General features: G+C 39.7%; 1 protein-coding gene across 1 annotated transcript in view; it reads right to left on the bottom strand.

Moving 5' to 3' along the window:
* The window catches only part of LOC121441155 (LHFPL tetraspan subfamily member 1 protein-like), a 38,537-nt gene extending 27,575 nt beyond the window's left edge, over positions 1–10,962 (bottom strand). The window contains exon 1 of the mRNA XM_041642285.1: positions 10,581–10,962. Within this exon, the coding sequence (XP_041498219.1) occupies positions 10,581–10,962 (382 nt within the window). The remainder of the gene's footprint in view (positions 1–10,580) is intronic.
* Between the last annotated feature and the right edge of the window lie 8,126 nt (positions 10,963–19,088).

Here is a 19,088-nt window from a genome sequence, read left to right as displayed (position 1 = left end):
CTGTGTATTTTAAACCAAAATGTCTTGATTTCAAGACTCTGTATGCCACATCTAAGAGACAAGGAAAGGACACACCTGTAAAGAATGCACTGAAAGGAAGCAGCGGACATGTAGAACAAAGGAGCAGATGAGTGAACTGTGGTGACTAATTGGCAAGCTTGCAAGTCCCACAGTCCTGGTGTCAGTCAGACAGGGAAAGTAAGGCTGATTTTCACTTTTCATTCTTCACTCATAGGTTCCCGAAGGCGTTCAAGAAGCCCACTTTGCATAAAGAAGGTCTTAAATTGAGCAAGTGAGTTTGTCTGGCATATGGCTATTGGCTTTTCCCCATCCCCAGTGAAGCTATGGGAGAAAGGAAGGATCTTAACATATAGAAAAAATAGTTTAAATGTGGAAAGAGGAAGAATGTTCCTGACTGGCAGTGAGAAGTTTGTAACATAAAGAGAGATCGAATTAAGTCTTGAATCCTTCTTCAATAGACAGCTAAAAATTAGAGAGTATCCTTATCTGTCTTGTTGTCTTCCAGGAAATGAAACTTGTCACTCAGAGACCTTTCTAGACTTTGGAATTTCTCCAGTGACAATGGAACAATACACTTTTATTCTAGCCAAACTAAAATTCTGTAATATGAGACAGTTCAGAGTACCCACAATGGGTAGAGACAAAAGTAGAAAGGAAAATTGAACCCTTTCTTGTTGTGATAGAAATAGTGACTAAAAACTGAGACATTGGGTGTGGTAGCTTTTCATAACCCTAGCACTTTGGAGGCTGAGACAGGAAGATCATCATGATGACATAGCTTAGGCCACATAAGAAGTTCCAGGCCAGGGATAGCTACAGTGTAAGGTCCTATCTCAAGGAAAACAAACATGAGGAAGAAAGAACAAGAAAGGAAAGAAGGAAGGATGGAAAAATGGATAAAGGGGGAAAGGAAAGGAAGGAAAACAGGTAGACAGGCAAACAGAGAAAAGAAAAACAGAGTTTTCCCATTTTCTCTAAGGGTAGCCTTCTGAAGGAATTTCCTCAGCTAGATTGGGAGATAATTCTGGATATCTTGTATAGTCAATAGCATCTTTTCTATTCTAAGACATTATGTTTATTTTTAAATTTTTTCAGTATTTTTAGCTTGACAATTTCATAAATGGGTACTATATTGACATAATTTCCCACCTCAATTTCCTCCCTCCAACTGTTCCTATCATAGAATAAGAATAGGAAAAGACCTTTAGATATTTTGCCTGTATTCATAAGATTGTGCAGCTGGTCATTGACAGGACACTTGTAATCTAAAACTGATCAACCATTAGAGTCTCTTTTGTTCTAGAGTTCACTTTTCAAGAGTGACTACTTTCGGGGAAGACAAGTTCTATCAGGCCTTAGGTATTTCACAAGCATGAAATCTGGACAAACCACAAAACATGACACTTTAAGAGAACAAGCTCTAGAATATTCCTAGACCTCAGTTGAAAGTTCACCTGACCTCAGACAAGCTACTTGATGTCTCTCTCTGTCTTAATTCCCTTCATTTTAAAATGGAAATAATAACAATACCATATCCTATGCAGACATTTGATGTGGGAGCCCCCTCTGTATTCTGTAACTACTGCTGATTAATAAAGAAGCTACTTTCAGCCAATGACTTATGACTTAACAGAATATAGCCAGTCTGGAAGATATATATATATATATAGAGAGAGAGAGAGTATGCAGAGTCAGAGACACTATGTACCTGCCAGAGGAGATGAATGCCAGAAGTGATAAACCATGAGCCTCATTGTGATGCACAGATTAATAGAAATGGGTTAATTTGAGATGTAAGAGGTAGCTAGAAATATGCATATGTTAATAGGCTGAGCAGTGTTTTAATTAATGCAGTTTCTGTGTGGTTATTTCGAGTCTAGGCAGCCGGGAAACAAACGAGCAGTCTCCGCCTACAGACATTTCAATAGCCAACAAGATTAATAAATATCAAGTGACAGATACTTAAAGTACTCAACTAAGATTTGTTGTTATTAAACAACTGCTTTTCCCCATGGCTTGACTCCCAATTTCTAACCATATTCCTCTGTTAATTGTTTCCTCACTTTGCCTTCACAACAAACAGCTGAAAAGCCAAAAGTTGAACAGCACTTCATTCAAAAGCTGCCAAATTGAAGTCATTATTTTGCGATTTTTCAGGGGTACCTAGTGACAGGCAGGGGCTCCCTTTGAGGCATAGGTCCTGTCTAACACACATACAATCATGCTCTATTCCAACTCTCCCCAAATGCCCGTCTCCCCTACTGTCTTGTAGATGGTAAGTACACTAGAGTGTAAACACACTTCATGCACATATTTCCCTTGTGACTAACAGTCTCAATACATTTTATCATAGCTGTAAAATTTTGTCCTAGGAAGACACATTAAAAAGAAAAAATGAAATCACAGGGTAATTCTTCCTCAGTTAGATATGTCCCCACCAGTTCTCCTTCTCTATTTGGAATTGTTACTAGCAACCTGAAGTTGAGTGGGTAGGGAGTTGGGAAAGATCTAGAAAGAACTGGGAAAGGGGAAAATATGGTCAAAATATATTGTGTATAAATTTTTAAAATAATAATTTAAATTAAAGAAAATAAAATAAGTAAAAATGTGCATTTGTATCTATACATAAAGGACTCTAAATCAGCATACCACAGAGACATCTACAAACCCATGGTTAGTTTCAGCACTATTTACAATAGCTAATATATGAAAGCAGATATATGTTTATCAATAGATGAATGGATCAGAAACATAACACATGTACACACAATGGAATTTTATTCACTCATAAAGAGAAACAAAATCATGAGACTTGAACGAAAATGGAAGTGGAGATCATTAGGATAAACCAAATAAACTTGACTCAGAAAGACAGATACATTTCTTTTTCTTCATATAAAGTACCTATTTTTTTAAGCGTATATGTAGAACAAAATGCAGGTGGGCATCTATGTCAGTGAATGAAAGGATCTAAATATCAGAGAAACAAGGTAGGGAAATGAGTGAAAATCATAGCAAAACCCATTATTTTCCATTCTGTTTTATATAAAGTAACTTTAAAGTTACTAGCAGTAAAAACATAGATTCTTGGGTTTTATCACCAGGTATTTAGATGCATACCAGGAATATGCATTGTTAAAACTCCCTGTGTGTAGATGTATCTGCTTCTTGTAGCAACACTAAATAAAAACACAATCATATTCACAAAAGCAGGTGATCTGCTATTGGGGGAAAACTAGTTTAAAATCCTAGCCCTGCCACATATGAGTTGTAGCTCTGGTTTGTATTACCACGGTGTGTTCTTGCTAACACCTACTTTTACTGGCTTTTTAACCACAAGACATCTGAACCTACTGGGTATGGTGGTGATCATGTTTAATCCCAGCACTCAGTAGGCAGAGGCAGAACCAGAGGCTGAAAGTTCTCTATGAATTCAAGGCCTTCCTGTTCTACGTAGCAAGTGCCAGGACAGTAAGTACTATGCACTGGTAACATATCAAGAAGAAGAAAGATAAGAAGAAGAAGGAGGAGGAAGAAGGAAAAAGACAGATGAAGAAGGGGAAAGAAGAAGTTGTCTATCCAACTTAGTTTCACTTGCCAGTAAGAAGGCAATGAACACCTTCTGGAGGGTATTGCTATACTTCCTCTCTTCTTCTGGGCAAAGCAGATGTCCAATGGGCCACCACCACACAATCTCGTATCCCTTCACCTCATCCCCTTCTAGTGTAGTGGCTAACACAAAGGCAAATGTATTACTGTAGTTTGAATTCCCTGTGCTGACCTCACAGAGGCCTGGGGTGATGAGCTTCAGACATTGCAGCAACCTCCATATCAAAACAACCCTCTCGGGAGGTAAAAAATCTAAAACAACATGAAACCCTCCCTTTAATTAACTTACTGCTGCCCCAGGCCCTCAGTCACCCAGAACAATTATTTCCCATAGTCCACCAGCAGCTGTATTATTCTCCCTCCAACACATATCCCCAATAGGTTTATGCCTGATTTTTATTTATGGGAAGTACTAGCCCTCTTACTGGGTATTACAGCCTGTAACATCCTTCCTCTCCATCCATAAGTGAGCAGCAATTTTGTTAATTCCACACCACTACCACCAAGTCCCTACCTTTCTAATCAAGATCGGTAAGGTAGGCTCGAATGTACTTTCCTGGACAGAAGCATAGTAGGTGTTAAAGATTTTTAACTTGCTCAGTTCTTTCTCTTACAAAAATCTCAAGTAAAATGTAACTGGAAAATTGACAAGTCTGCATTCTGGGTATATGTTTTCCTTCTAGTTCACTTCCATTCATTAGACCTGACATCCTCTTTCAGAGCCATAGTATAGCTTATATCTCCTAGTGATGGTAAAATGCCAATGGAAACTTTACATACAGACATTGAATTGGAACTGGCATTTGAGCAATGAGTAAATATTTACAGGCAGAGATAATTGCAGAAAGATGCAATTTCATGAACAGAAGTGAGACGGTTTCCTTCAACACTTTTAGTGTATTCTGAAATCTTTCTCAGAATCTTTGCAGGAGAGACCTGGGAATGCAATTAGAGTATGTAAAATGCTTCAACTACACTGTACTATTGTGGTTCTGGCATGTGAATATGTATAAAACATTTTATAGTATGTTAAAAGTAAACCAGCCTGTGAGGCTGTGTGAAAACCAGATAGCCAGGGCCCTGGTCAGCGCTGTGACAACCAGAATCTGAATTAACAAACACCACAGGTACTTTGTATGCGCTCATGGTCCACTTCACAAATCAATATCCTAGCATTGATTTCTGAAAGGGAAGCAAGGAAAAATTAAAAACATCTGCAAAATTCTGAGATGGTGCAAGAGGAAAAGGTATATGATGCCAGGCCTATCGACCTCAGTTCAATGCCCAGGACTCACGTGGTGGAAGGAGGGAACCAAGGGAACTGAATTCTTTAAGCTGTACACACACACACACACACAGAGAGAGAGAGAGAGAGAGAGAGAGAGAGAGAGAGAGAGAGAGAGAGAGAGAGAAAGAGAGAGAGAGAGAAAGGCAGAGAGAAACAGATAAACACAATAATAGAGTGTGAAATGTTCTTTAAGATCCCAAACTGGAAGTTAGAAAAATCTAACTCCCTTTGCTACTTGACTCTTGGCTGGTAGGTAAACCTCCTTTATTATCTTACAAACTCATGTCAACTTTTAAAATCCTTTCTCACATAGGAAGAATAAATGGCATGAAGTCTGGTAAACATCAGAAGAAATTCATAATTTTAAGAAAGGTTAATAATTTTCTTTTCACTTCTATGGAATTAATTCATGGCATTGCAGTTAGCCTAGATTCTGACTATTTATGGTAGTGTTGCAACAAGCTAACAATACATGTAATAACTATACTTTATGTTTCAAAATAAGTAAAAATGTCTTCAACCCCAGTAACTGATAAAAGGATTGAGATGGTGGAAATGCTCATTGCTCTGATTTGGTTATTACACAATGTGCACACATATTGAAGATAACAGTTTTCGGAAAGACAGTATCATTCCTGAAATCAAGTTCTCTGTTATCTCTCTTCAGTGCCAACATTTATCCAGCTGGAATCATCTAATACTGTGGGTTTACACACAAAAGTGCACTGGTGACTGTCAGATGTATAAAAGGCTCCCCTTAACAAAAAGTATATTTTCAAGGCAATGGGTTGCTTTTGGGTTTGGGAAAGGCTCCATATCAGAGACGCTGAGGATTTTTTTTTTAAAAAAAAACACAGAGCTTTCCACCTGTTTCTGTGTATATCAGAATGGAAAAATAAACTGGAGAGTTGGAGAGTTCATGTTTTTTTAAGCATTCCAGGTGATTCCAATACATTTTCTGTTCTAGAAAGATTTTTGGCTTACTTCGAGTAACATGATCCAACATCTTACACTTTTTTTCCTGCCAAGAAGTTCCTTATGTTTACTTCTCACCTATTCTTTCTTTGTTTAGTTCTCACTGAAAGAGAAAGGATAATTCATAAACATCTTACATATGTATACACCAGGGAATGTGAATAATGATAGTTTTCTTGGGGACCGAGGGCAAGCTAGTTGGAAACCTCAGCATCCCCCAGTGTTGAAATAATCTCCTGACCACATGTTTCCTTCATGGTTTGGAACAGGGCACAGAGGTCCCAGTGGAAGACTCTCTGGACCCTAGCTTGGCCAGCTGGATCAGCTGCAGGTGGAGCAAATGGGACCCAAGGGCCCCATCAGGTCACCTTGCTGAGTATGAGTCAGGCCAGCAGCTCTTTATTTCTTCCTGTCTCCCCCACTTCCCACCACTCATCTCTGTGGGCAGCTGCCAGAGCAGGGAACAAGAGTCAGGGAGGGAGAGGAGGGATTTCTTAATGGATCCTCCATCTCTTCAGTGGTTTGGGGTCTGGCAGAGATAATCCAGACCTGAACCAAATTGGCTCCTCCCCTGATGGATTTCGGTTAATGCAATAGCTGCCGAGAAGCAAGGCGATCTCAGGGAAACAAAATCAATTTCTCCTAGCTGCATGAGAAGCACAGATCAAACGCCCACATATCTTTTTTCTTATTTATTTATTTATTTGTTTATTTACTTATTTTTTTATCTGTCTGCTAGCCATGGAGTTCTAATTGCTGCTCATGGTTGGCTTCCTGCCACTGAGGAAGCCTCTCTCTTAGTGTCTGACCTGTGAAGAGACATAGGAGTGGTCAAATGCCAAGTGACTCCTCGAAACTCTGGTGATCCAAAACACTCTTCCCTAGCCCTTCATATGGAATACAACTTAACAGTCACAAGAGTCAGCAAAGGAGGCCTGGCTGTCTGTTATCTGGCTGGTTACAGACAGGGAAACAGCAGAAATCTAGCAGTCTATTGCAATATCATTCCACTGTCGGGGGATAATCCTGATAACACATCCTTGCTTCTTTTTCCATAAACTAGCATACAACATATTCCATTTCATTCTGTCGTCACCATATGCAATTGGTGTTGATCTTTGTAGACTATTTTTCACCACCGACTCCTAGCCTTGTATCCTTCCACCTTCAATATTCTGTTTACTTACCTGTCACACTCATTCAGTTGCCTTTTGCACCTCTTTTCTACTCCTTTCCTTCTTGTCATCTTCTTGCACATTTCATTGTCTGCATCCACACTCAAACTCATACATGTGTGTTTGATGTGTGTGCACGCACATATGTGTATAGATATGCATTAAAATTTAGGATCTGCATATGAGAGTTTATACGGCATTTGTTTTCTGAATTTGGGCTTTCTTGCTTAATATAAATTCAAGATCTGTCTATTTTGGGGAATTTTCATTGTTTCATTTTTCTTCACAGTGAAATAAATTTTTGTGTTTATACACCCATATTTTCATTAAGACTTCATATGTTGATTCTACGTTGATTTTGTTTTCTTGATATCATGAAGACCAGGAACAAGCAAGGATGTATATATGTCTCTGTGGTAGAAATACAGTCCTGTACATGTATACTCAATAATAGTATAGCTAGATCATATGGTATTTTTTATTATTAATTTTTGAGAAAATTCTAAGCTTATTTCCAGAGTGGTCTCAGTGGTCTGAATTCCTATGAGCCGAGAATAAGACATCTTTCTCCACATCTTCATCAACATTTATTATTATGTGTTTCCTTGATGATAGCCTTTATCACTGGGGTGAGATGGGCTCACAAATCAATTTAACTTGCATTTTCTAATGGCTAAGGATGTCGACCACTTTAAAATATTCATTGACCAGTTGTATTTCTTCTTTTGAGAACTGCCTGGTCATTTCATTAGGCTATTTATTGGTTGACAGTTTATTGGTGAGCAGGTATGTGTTGCTTTTTTAATTCTTCATATAGTCTAGATATTAACTCCTTGTCTGAAGAATAACTGGCAAAGAATTTTCTCCCATTCTATAAGATTTCTAATCACTCCAATGACAGGATTTTTTAGCTGTGCAGAAAAATTTAAAAAATCTTATCTATCCTAAGGCTGTTGTAGATGCCACTTTGTGATTTTAAAGATACTCAACTAGATACAAACACTGCAAGTATATTCCGATGAACAAGGACCCTAGGGAATATAAGGTGACAGAGTCATCTGAGTGCCAAATGATAACTGTCACCAAGCCAAAGTTTTATTCCAGACATCTTGGGAAATGTCAAAGTCCCCATTATCATTCCATATTTCACCGCAAAAGTTTTCTTCAAGTTTCTAGATCTTGTAGATGAGATCAATGGATGGGCATTATATAGAGAAGCCTGAATGTTGTAAAAGTCTCAGTTGGGCTCCAAAGAGGAAGCAAGCGTAGAGGACAAGGAGCTAATAATGCCCTTTTGTAGAGGCTATTGCTACAGTCCTTCTTGTTTCTGCCACTTGCAGCCTCCTAACTTTCAGCTTGGTGCTCTCAGAGATGCAAATGGAGCTAAACTATCACTCTCCTGTAAGAAGAGATGGCTATTCTGGGCATAAAAGGCATAAATAAAAGTCTAGAAAATAGCCAGGCGATGGTGGTTTTTGCCTGTTATCTCAGCACTCGAGAGACAGAGGCAGGTGTGTCTCTGTGAGCTGAAGGCCAGCCTGGTCTACAGAGTGAGTTTCAGGACAGCCAGGGCTGTTACACAGAGAAACCCTGTCTTGAAAAACAAAACAAACAAGCAAAATGTCTATAAAAGAATGAACAGATGGAAACTAACCCAAGTCTCACATGTTCACATTATCCCAGAAGACAGCAATAGCCCTCTCTTATCAGTCAACTTTCACTTGCTGAGGAAATATATTGAAGGAAATGTTGGGTTAACTTTAACATGTCCACAAATGTAGGTGAAAAGCTAGCCAAAGGCTGATTTGTGATACTCATGGAACTCTCCAAGAGAAATCAAGTAGCTGGTTTCTAGCAATATTAGCAACATGTTTGCTATCATGGCATTCAGGAGGAATCGAATTCTACTTTTGATTTTTCTAGAAAACCTTTTAGCTGCAAAAAAGTAGAAAAATTAAGGCATATGAGAAAATAGAATGATAATACATATGTGAAAGATTTACAGTGAATCTGAATAAAGAAGGAACTAGAAAGCCAAGAGCTTCTCAGAGGCACATTTTTTTTCTGAGTTTTAATAACCAAAATTTCTCCAGACAAAGCTAAATACCCTCTGTGGAAAAGAAGATACAGAACCAAGTCTCACCCATCACTATTCCATTGAGAATATTTGCCTAAGTTCACGACCATCTTACTCCAAGACCACCTAAATGTAGTCTGTCATTGGAGAGAAAAATAAAATGCATATATGTATCATATTTCCAGGGAACATATTCAATGGAAGTGAAATACCAAAAAAAATATATCATTTGCATAGGTAGGCACAGGTCAATGTCATACACAACTGGAATCCGAGCATCCTGACTTTTCTTACCACGCTATGATACTAGTAGAAAAAATGGTGTTAATGCAGTGTATGAAAACTCCAAAACTTGTACCAACAAACGTCAGCAGTGTAGTCAGCAGTAGTTTTTCCAGTGCCCCATGGAAACATACAAAATAGTACAAATATTACATACATTTGCCTGTCTAAATTGAGTTTTTATTCTTGGTTCAAATTAAGCTAGTCTCACCATCTTCTTGCAATCTTCAAGCTTTGCATTTTTTCTTCTTTTTTAGACCACTATCCAGCTACCTGCAACCTAGGATGACTGCACTAAAATTAAGGGAAGCTTGAATAAGGCAAAGAACAAAATAGGGTATGTCGAGGCCACAAGAAATATGGGTAAATTTATTTAATGGCTACCAAATGGTGTTAACTTTGGATATAGACCAAAAAGTATTTATGACTGTCTAGAAAATAAATAACATTTACTACGAATAGAGGTATTTTTTTGGTGGGGATAATTGATATTTAGCAAGTGTGTAAATGTCTATCTGATCATTGTCCTCTAAAGTAACTACCAAAAAGGCTCATAGAGATCACCTTTATTAAGGAGCACTGATATTATACTGGACTATTATGCTGTTATTGAAAGTCAGAATGGATAAAAGTCTTAAAAATTTTATTACATTTAGAAGTGTTCTATGGTATAGACTTTAACTGTGTACTATTTATTTTTAATTGGCACATGCTAGAAGCACTAAGGCTCTTCTCATTCCAGTTTATAGATTTAGAACATATATAATAAAGAACTGTTGACTACTGTCTCCATACTTACCTATAGAAACAGAATGAATTCTTCCTATGCAACTGTATTTTGGTACCCATTATTCAATCTCAACTGCTCTACCTCTATTGATCACTGTTCTTTTCTGTTATACTTTGATGTCTATTTTAGACAATATTTTTAAGTGGACACCCTGTAAGTGAGAAAAAGGAGACAAAGCTATTGATAGCAACCCTGTCTACTACCTCAATTTTCTGTGAATTCTTAATGAATTTCAAGGAAATCTCATTCATAGCTTCAGATTAAGAGTAGAAGAGGTGAGAGTGTATTTTCCCATACTCCCATTTTCCTCACTTCCATCACCCCAAATCTCCATAACCAACTCAATCCCTGAGATAGTCTTACCTCCTACAAACTGTGCAGCTCCCATGCAACGCCCCATCATTCTAGAGATGAGTTCCTCCATGCAGCATCCTAAGACAGCAGCCAGTGCCACCAGGAGTAGCAGCGCACAGCCGGCACCTGTCACCACTGTACACATCTGCCATGCCAGGCTTGGTATGGCAGTGAAGCTGGCATAGCGCCCACATTCTTCCACCATGATCAGATTGTGCCCGTCTCCCCTCAGAGGATAGTTGCATCTCCTGAATGTGCTGAAAGAGACTGGCTTCCCTAGCTGTGATCCAAACAGCCAATAAGGAAGGAAGTAACTGGTAGAACTCGCCACAGCAGTAACTAGGGATAGAAAGACCCAGAAGGTGCCTACCAGGGTGAGGCTGCTCCTCATGGTCTCAGGTTTCTCTGAAAGGATGGGAAGATGAGATGGTTCACAGCAGCAAAATCAACAAGTCACGATGTAGGCTCCACTGGCCTGTTTTCATCAGGTTGGCAGGTCCTGGGACTCACAGGTGTGCCATGTGGCTCTTGCCTCTGGAGGAGATCATTCTCTCAAGTGTCATTTGGGTCTTTGTGGGATGTTGCTTTCCATCATCCTTTTCTTCTGCCTACTTCAGAGTTCTATGGTCGCTAGGCTGCAGTGGAAGAGTCACAGAACTGAATTAGTGACTGCTATGGTAATGCGAATGGAGCCTGATTAGTCAGCGTATTACTCTTGTCACACAATATGGAACCAATCATGAGAAGAGAATATGAAAGTAAGGCTGTCGCAAGACTCCCTGGGGATTTTAGTTAGATGAGTTTTTGTCACGGTTTTTCAGAAAATAAAGAGGAACAAAAGTCACGCGTCTGCCCCTATTTTAGAGGTAAGAGGGCATTGTAAGATGTTCCATTTTGACTTAGAGTGTCCAACAATGTGTATGCTTTTCACACAAATATCAAAGCTAAACTGATAAGATAAAATAAATGTTGCCTTGTTTTGTATTGTATAACTATTACTGGGTCACGTCCCACAAAAGAACTGAGCAGCAACCTGCCAGCCAGCAGCGCTTACGCCTAGACTACCAAGAAAATCATCCACATCCTATGCTTTTAATAAAGTTAATAAAGCTTCTCATCTCCCAGAAACATATCAAGATCAGGATTTCTCCAGGGAAAGAACATATATGTACAGCTGCATGGGACTTTCAAGATTCCCTTTGGAACAAGTAAGCTCAGTTTCAGGATACTGGCTTTCCAGTGCTAGTAGCCTCAGCAGAGCTCAGAAATTGCTTTCCAGACTCTCCTCTGTCAAAAATCAACGACTTCCTTTCCAATCCATTAACCTGCCATTGCTTTCTGGCTAGTTTCTCCACTAACTCAGCTAGAGACCACACTGTAGCTTGATGAAAGCTCTGTAAATGTCTCTAGCAGGCAGATGGTAGAATGTTTCTGAAACTTCTCTCCGATTCACCACCACTTTTTAGAATTTTAAGTTGTAGTGATATTGGAAAAGGCGAGGGCAAAACACAAGGAGTATAGGGACTAGCTGTATGAAGCCACCATAATGTCACTTTGGGAGATCAACAGGAACAAACCCTACCTGTATCTAGGGTGTCAGGATCTAGCTGTATGCGATTTGTAAGCATCATCAGATACTGCTTGGACAAGGCATGCAGTACAATTCATATTTGCTTAATGAACTTTTAAAAAAGATCATCCAATTCCCAGACTGGCTGAGACTTTAATGAATCACCTACTTCAGCCTTCTTGCTTTACATATGGGTGAGTTTGGCTCAGCAAAGCAGGAAGTGATTTTTTTTTCAGTCACAGTTAGTAACCAGACACAACGGAACCAGAAACTTGAACTGTAGTTTACTAGTCCAGAGTTTGGAGACCACCACACAGTGCTAACCTGCCCTTGCCTATCGTTTTACAGATGTGAATCTGTGGAGGAAGTTCTTTACCCAAGAGGGAAAAGCTAGAGGGGTACACAGAACAAACTAGGGTCCAATGGTTTGTTCCCCAGTATTATACTCTCTTTCCACTCCATCACAATTCCTTCTTGAAACATATGTGTTTTGTGCAGGAAGGGAGCCGAGACCATAAATTGCAGGTGCTTGCTTTGGAATGTTAAGGTTTGCAAAGAAAGTACCATGATCTGGTCCCCTGAGGATGAAGCTTTCTGCCTGAGAGTTAGGAAAATGAAAGAAAGATGTGGTGAGGGATTGGAGGCCAACAGGGGAAGGAGTGGAACTGGTTTGAGTAATTGCTTTTAGAAGGCAGCTATCCTTTGCCACAATGAGGTAATGCTTCTGCATGTTATGTTGGCGTTTGTAAGAATATGAAACTTCTTACAGAGACCAGATGGGGAGAAAGAGAAAGCTAGTAAACAGCTACTGGCATCATCATTAATACCTTTTCTCATTTTGTTTTCACATTATTAATACCTTTTCTCAACCTATCATTTCATGTGCTGTGCTCAGAAATCTTCTTGGGTTTGTAAGTTATTAGCTCTCCAATTCCAAATAAGCAAACTGGGGGTCAGACAGTAAAATGATTTTCACAATGATACATGATGACTCAATAACAAAGTTATCATTTCTCTCTCTCCTACCTACAACCTTCTCTTCTTGCACAGTGTTACCCCAATAGAATTATAGTATCACCCTGTAATATTACACTTAAAAGTCTTCATGGTGTCATATCCACAAAAGTACTTCAGAATGGGTCAAAAATTACAAGCCAAGACAGAGAAGTTGAGAGGAATGTCCATTTTTCAAGACATATAACAAGAGTGTTGACCGCTTCAAGCCCAACACTTGTAGCCGGACGTCATCACCTTGAGCTCATCCAGCATGATGACTAGGAAGAATGGCAGAAAATATAGGGCAGAGGAAGACAGTAGCATCAGTGAGTAATAGACTGTGGTGGAAGGGAAACCCAGCATTGTAGAGTCCGAACCTAAACTCACAAGTGCTGGAGAGGGAAAGGCAGGGGGATTGAGAGCTTAAGGCCATCCTGGGCTACACAGCCTGGCACTTTCTCAGATATGTGCAACTAGGGGAGATTCTAATGGAACATTGATCTAATCAGTGAAAACAAATGCTGTTACTTGAAGTATAATACTACCAAACATTGCCACCATGATTACAAATATGGAATTGTGAAACCAGGATGTAGGAAATTAGAACTTAAATTTTAGTATGAATATATCTAACTAAAGAAAACTCATTGTTTTAGAACTTAAATAATTTAAACTTTGGTAAAAAATGAATTTCCTTATTTTCATTGAGATTTTAGTAAACAACAAAAGCTGCCTGGAACTGAAGGATTTTCTGTAAGTAATGTGGGCTTGTCTGTGACAAATTCAGAAAAGACCAAAGCCACTTGGGGTGAGACGGTCACCATATGTAGAATTGGAGATGTCTTTAGCCAGCATCATCAGTGGGCAGCAGGTTGAGAATCACTGCCATCGATACCTCTCTAACGAGCTCTCTCCATGACTCAAAAGATATGAAGTTAAAACTGGCCAAGAAAGCCAACATTGAAAAGATGAAATGTATACATTTTGCCTCATGCCTCTCTCAATCATGGACCCTTGGCCTTATAAGATTAATGCTTAGGTTGTGGGGGTTTGGTTGCTTATTATTCCTGGAGCACATAGTGAGAGTGAGCCTACCTTTCCATAGCTGGACAGAGAAAAAGAAGTATACGTGGAGTCTATGCACCCACATTGCTGCCTGTTCCCAGTTGTTGGGTAGTGAAGCACAGTTTAGCAACTGCTTTTAGTTACATCACCTGGAACGGAGTAAACCCCTTGATGGCAGCCTTCTAAAGCAATCCGAGTTCATTCCCAGAAACTGGTTCAGTCATTTTATTCTCACTTCAATAAATATCACAAACAATGCTGTCCTTCATTGTACCCTAATGTCCCATACATTTCGTATTACACTACCTCTGTTTCCCTGTCCTGCAATGTCTAGCTATGCAGATACACTGCATTTTAGAAATCTAGACATCACCACTGTGTTTCTATTAGCCAAGCATTGGTTGGTAGAGATTTCACTTTGGTATGATGTGTTCCTTTATTAGTATATTTTTCCATCCCTCAAAAGGAATACTCCCCTTCTCTCTATAGCAAGTATTGTCATAGGTTTTTCTTCGGTTTTGCTATCACATGTATCTACTCTGATGTGATCACTTAATATCAATTAAATTAGAGACATTTGTGCTTATGTTTTGCATAAGGGAATAGGTAAGGGGACATTTACACCTCTCTCACCTCTTCCCCAGTCCTGGTAGTCACAAATCTTTTCATTCCCACTGGAGTGCATTGTATAAATTCTGAGTTAAAAATAAATAAAACAGTTCCCGAGGGCAACAGGATTCACACAAAAGAGACTGTGAGCTGCAGGTACTAAGGCAAAAATGACTGCAAGCATGCTTATATGACAAGTAGGTTTATTGGCATTAGTGTGAGTAAAAGATATGGACAAATCTTTCTCCTCAACCCCTGGGCAGTGTGTACTGGCTACCTGCCAATCCTGCTACATGTATATCTTCTTCAGTATTGACACGTTACGGGAAATGAGCAAGACGTGCAGACATGTATGTCTAATAGGTGAAGTTCTCTTGTATCGGGCTAACTATATAGTCAGTCTACCCATTCTAGACCCTTCTCATTTAAACAGTACCTCAATAAAGTCTACCATGTCTCAATCATTTTCTGACTACCTTTTTCTGCCTCCTACACTCTCAGAAGTGTCTCCTCTATAATAACAAGACTTCCAAGGCCTTCTGTGCTTGACTCCCTCTCAAGAAAATGTCACTCAATGGGTTTTATTTTCTACTGGTACCTTTGTGACTCTTAAGAACATCTTAATATTGTTTTACTTCAGTTTTCAAGATTGCTGGAACTTCTTTCAGGCTGCCTGCCCCAGCCATCCCCGCTCTTTTTATCTGGCATGGAAAGAGTTGCAAAAGCAGCTGTGTTGGGTTAGTTTGTTTATTTGCCTGTACATAAACATCCTTACGTACAGATCTCTGAGACTAAAACTTGAGAATAAATCCAGGAAGCAAGACAGTAAGTGGATACAGAGAACCACCTGAGCAACCAAATATCTAGAAAATTGAGGTTGTTGTTCTGATACAGCCATGCTCTCTGAACCTTTGCAGTACAATCAATTAGCTTAATAAAATACCTAGAAGGTCAACTCTAAATAATAGAGTTAACCATACATTGTTAGGGGGAAAAACACAGAAAAACTCCACATATACTAAGCCGTTCTCCTTCTCAAGAGTTTGAGGTTGAAAATGTGGGTACTAGAATGACTTCCCAAATTTCATGTGAGTGTCTCCTGACTCTGACGTCTACTTCCTGAACACCCATCTCTCTAATGCTTTGTCAACCAGCAAGAATAATATCTAGGCAGAAGGCCAGTACCCCATCTTCAATGATCAAATGGTAGACATTTGGCTCATTCAAAACTGCCCCTCAGTTGCTCTTTAAAAATAAGGATAAACCCTATCAAGGGAATGGCTAGCAAAGCATGCATTCTCTCCTTCACCTTTCGGTTCATAATGGCAGCCTTCTATTGCTGTACAATAAAAATTTTTACATGTCCTCAGACAGAATAAAATGCCACCACATCTGAACAGAAGGCAGGCTAATTGGTTTTCTGTTTAGTTCAGAATAGTTGGGATGCAGCATGGTATACTGACAAGTCTCTAATATTAGGGAGCTCTAACTCTCCTGCATCCGGATCACTCTAGATGCTCTTTCAAAGATCTCTCTCTCTCTCTCTCTCTCTCTCTCTCTCTCTCTCTCTCTAAGAGCCACTGAATTCTATTTAATGAGAATCTGCAATTTGCAATTTTTAAAAACCTCAGTCTATTCTGCCATTCTGATGGAACTCGGGACTGAGGAATACTCTTTTGGTGGAAACGAGTGAGATTTGGGAATCAAATTTGATGCAAACACCTGAGGTTTTCCCCTTAAAGGTGACATGACTATGGGAGAAATCACTTCAAACTTCTGAGTTTCTGTTTCATCTCTTCTGGAAATAATGCACAAAGTTCAAGTGAAGCACAGTTTACCTGGCACCAGAGTAGCTGTCATTCATTCTTTGTGCTGCCAGAGAATACAACATTGTCTCATACCAGAGATAACTTGATATTACTCAGAAGAACGAAATCTCTTTTATTCTCCCCCCACACACTATCCTCCTCCCACCCTCTGCCCTCCCCCTACCCTCTGTCCTGCCCTCCACCCTCTCTCCTTGAAACCTCTCTAACAGTCGTTGCTCCTGGGCTGTTTAATTTCTCCTTTCCCACTATAAAGCAAAATTACTTGGCTGCGTGTTCTTTGTTAGTATGGCTTAGCAGTTAACTTCTTTCAGCTTCCTTGGAAATCATCCTGCTTGGCACATAGTAGGAACTCATAAACATCTTCCGAATGAATGCCGTGATTTAACGCCGGCCCTACTGCTCTCAACATCTGTGTTTCAGTTTAACCTGATCATTGTTTCAGTCCTGTAATTTCAATTGAGGCAAATCTAAGACATTGCCCTACCACATCGGGAAATCAGATCCATTTTTACTTGGATGGACAAGTCAGAACAAAATCCCTCCCTCTACTCCCAGAGCCTCTCCTCTCCTCAAGTTACCAACTCCCTTGGGGGAAAGCAGCTAGCTCTTAACCCTTAGGCCTTCAAACCTTGTCTATATGAAATAGGAATCCAGCACTGATCCCGCTTATACTGTGCAAACAACCAACTATGAGGAAAGAAAAATCCACCAGGCTGCCCTTGGGAAGAAAGACAGCTTCTCTGAGCTTTGACATGAAAGGACAGGAAGCCTAAGAAAGGAAGCGGCAAAGAAGAGCTGAGCAAAGGGAGCAAAGCAGGGGGTTTTGTCCAGCTGCTTCAGTTGCATTTGGCTGAGATGCATATTTACCTTCTAACCATGAAGGCTGATTGACTTGTTCCCTTTCTTCTGATTCAGATTTGAGAAGAAAGAAAAAAAATAAAACTTCTCACAGCTTGTCAGACAGGGATGGGAATCCCAGTTGCTCTTTGCAGTGCCGCCTGAAAACCTAGCTGTACCTTTGGGAGAGAGGGGCGGAGTCCGGTGTAATGGGAATTAACTCCAACTATGCTGGCAGCTTCAAACTCAGCCTCTTTAACTCCAACTATGCTGGCAGCTTCAAACTCAGCCTCTGACATGCAGACACTTGAAGTAGAAACCAGCTCAGCGGGCACTAAGCTCTCAGCTCTCACTCTTACCTCCCAGCTGCTGAAGTCATCTCTCTCTCTCTCTCTCTCTCTCTCTCTCTCTCTCTTTTCTCTCATCTCTTCCCCCTTGTGTGAGAGTGTGTGTGTGTGTGTGTGTGTGTGTGTGTGTGTGTGTCTATACTCACTCTTAAACTGCATTTCAACGTCTCAGTTCCTCACCTACTGAGAACCGAAGTTCTCCCTAACTTTTTCTCCAAAGCTCAGAATAATCTCTACCACAGGGATTAAATAGTTGGAAAATGAAAAACTGAGAGAACATACTCACTCTTAAGCAGAATTTTCCTTTAAACTGATGTCAATTATTTTGGGGAAAATAATACTCCAATAAAGAAATCTTGGACTATGTGATGATGCAACATAACTTCTAAGAAAAATACTGCGGACTAGAGAGATGAGCTCATGTGTAAAAATGCTTGCTGCCCAAACCAGAAGATCTGTGTTTGATCCTCAGAATCTATTGTAGGAGAGAAGAGACTCTGGATAGTCGTGTTCGGAACTCCACATGCATGAGGTGGCACAAACATATATGCAATCACAGCCCCACAACACCCACACAAACAGTAATAGCAATGTATAGAATTAAAACGTCAAAAGATGAAATCGTGAGGAGCCAGATGTGCTGGCACACAACTCTAATCCCAGTATGCCAGAAACTGAGGCAGGGCGATCACAAGTCCAAGGCTTACTTAAGCCATACATTAAAAGAGTTGTAATACCTTCTGAAACAATAGTAGCACCAAACATCAGTGTCTAACGTATCTAAGAACACAAGGAAGTTCTCTTTTCTCTTTGGGAAAAAAACCCAGTGATGTGTAGATGACTAACTTCCCTGAAGCCCTGCTCCAGCCTGACGCCATCTCTCTCATCTCTGAGCATCCCTGGCACACTGCATTTATTTTCGGAAACTTGTCAACATCCCTCTTGTACTCTTGTGCATATGGATCTTATTTCACCTTCTATCTAGACGCCTTGTGAACAAAAAATTTGGCTCAAAATGAGCTATAAGGAGGAAGGCTTAGCAAAGTACCCTTAAATGATCTAAAGGTGCCTCTACAATGACTCATTTACCTTCAAAAAGATGCTCTTAAAGCTGTCAGTCTTGTTTTTCTGCATCTTACAGCAAAAGTACAAAAGGCAAAGGTAAATGAATTAGTAGCTTGATATATTCATTGTACTATAATTATTTAATGAGCCTACTGAACTGTCTGCCTGGATACATGCATAAATCCTGCCCTGTCTTTTA

Source organism: Microtus oregoni, unplaced genomic scaffold (assembly GCF_018167655.1).
Source record: "Microtus oregoni isolate MIOR12 unplaced genomic scaffold, Mior012 000073F_ref0000255, whole genome shotgun sequence".
Classification (NCBI taxonomy): Eukaryota; Metazoa; Chordata; class Mammalia; order Rodentia; family Cricetidae; genus Microtus; species Microtus oregoni.
The sequence above is the reverse complement of the archived record's forward strand: the minus strand, read 5'-3'. Positions and strand labels throughout refer to the sequence as shown.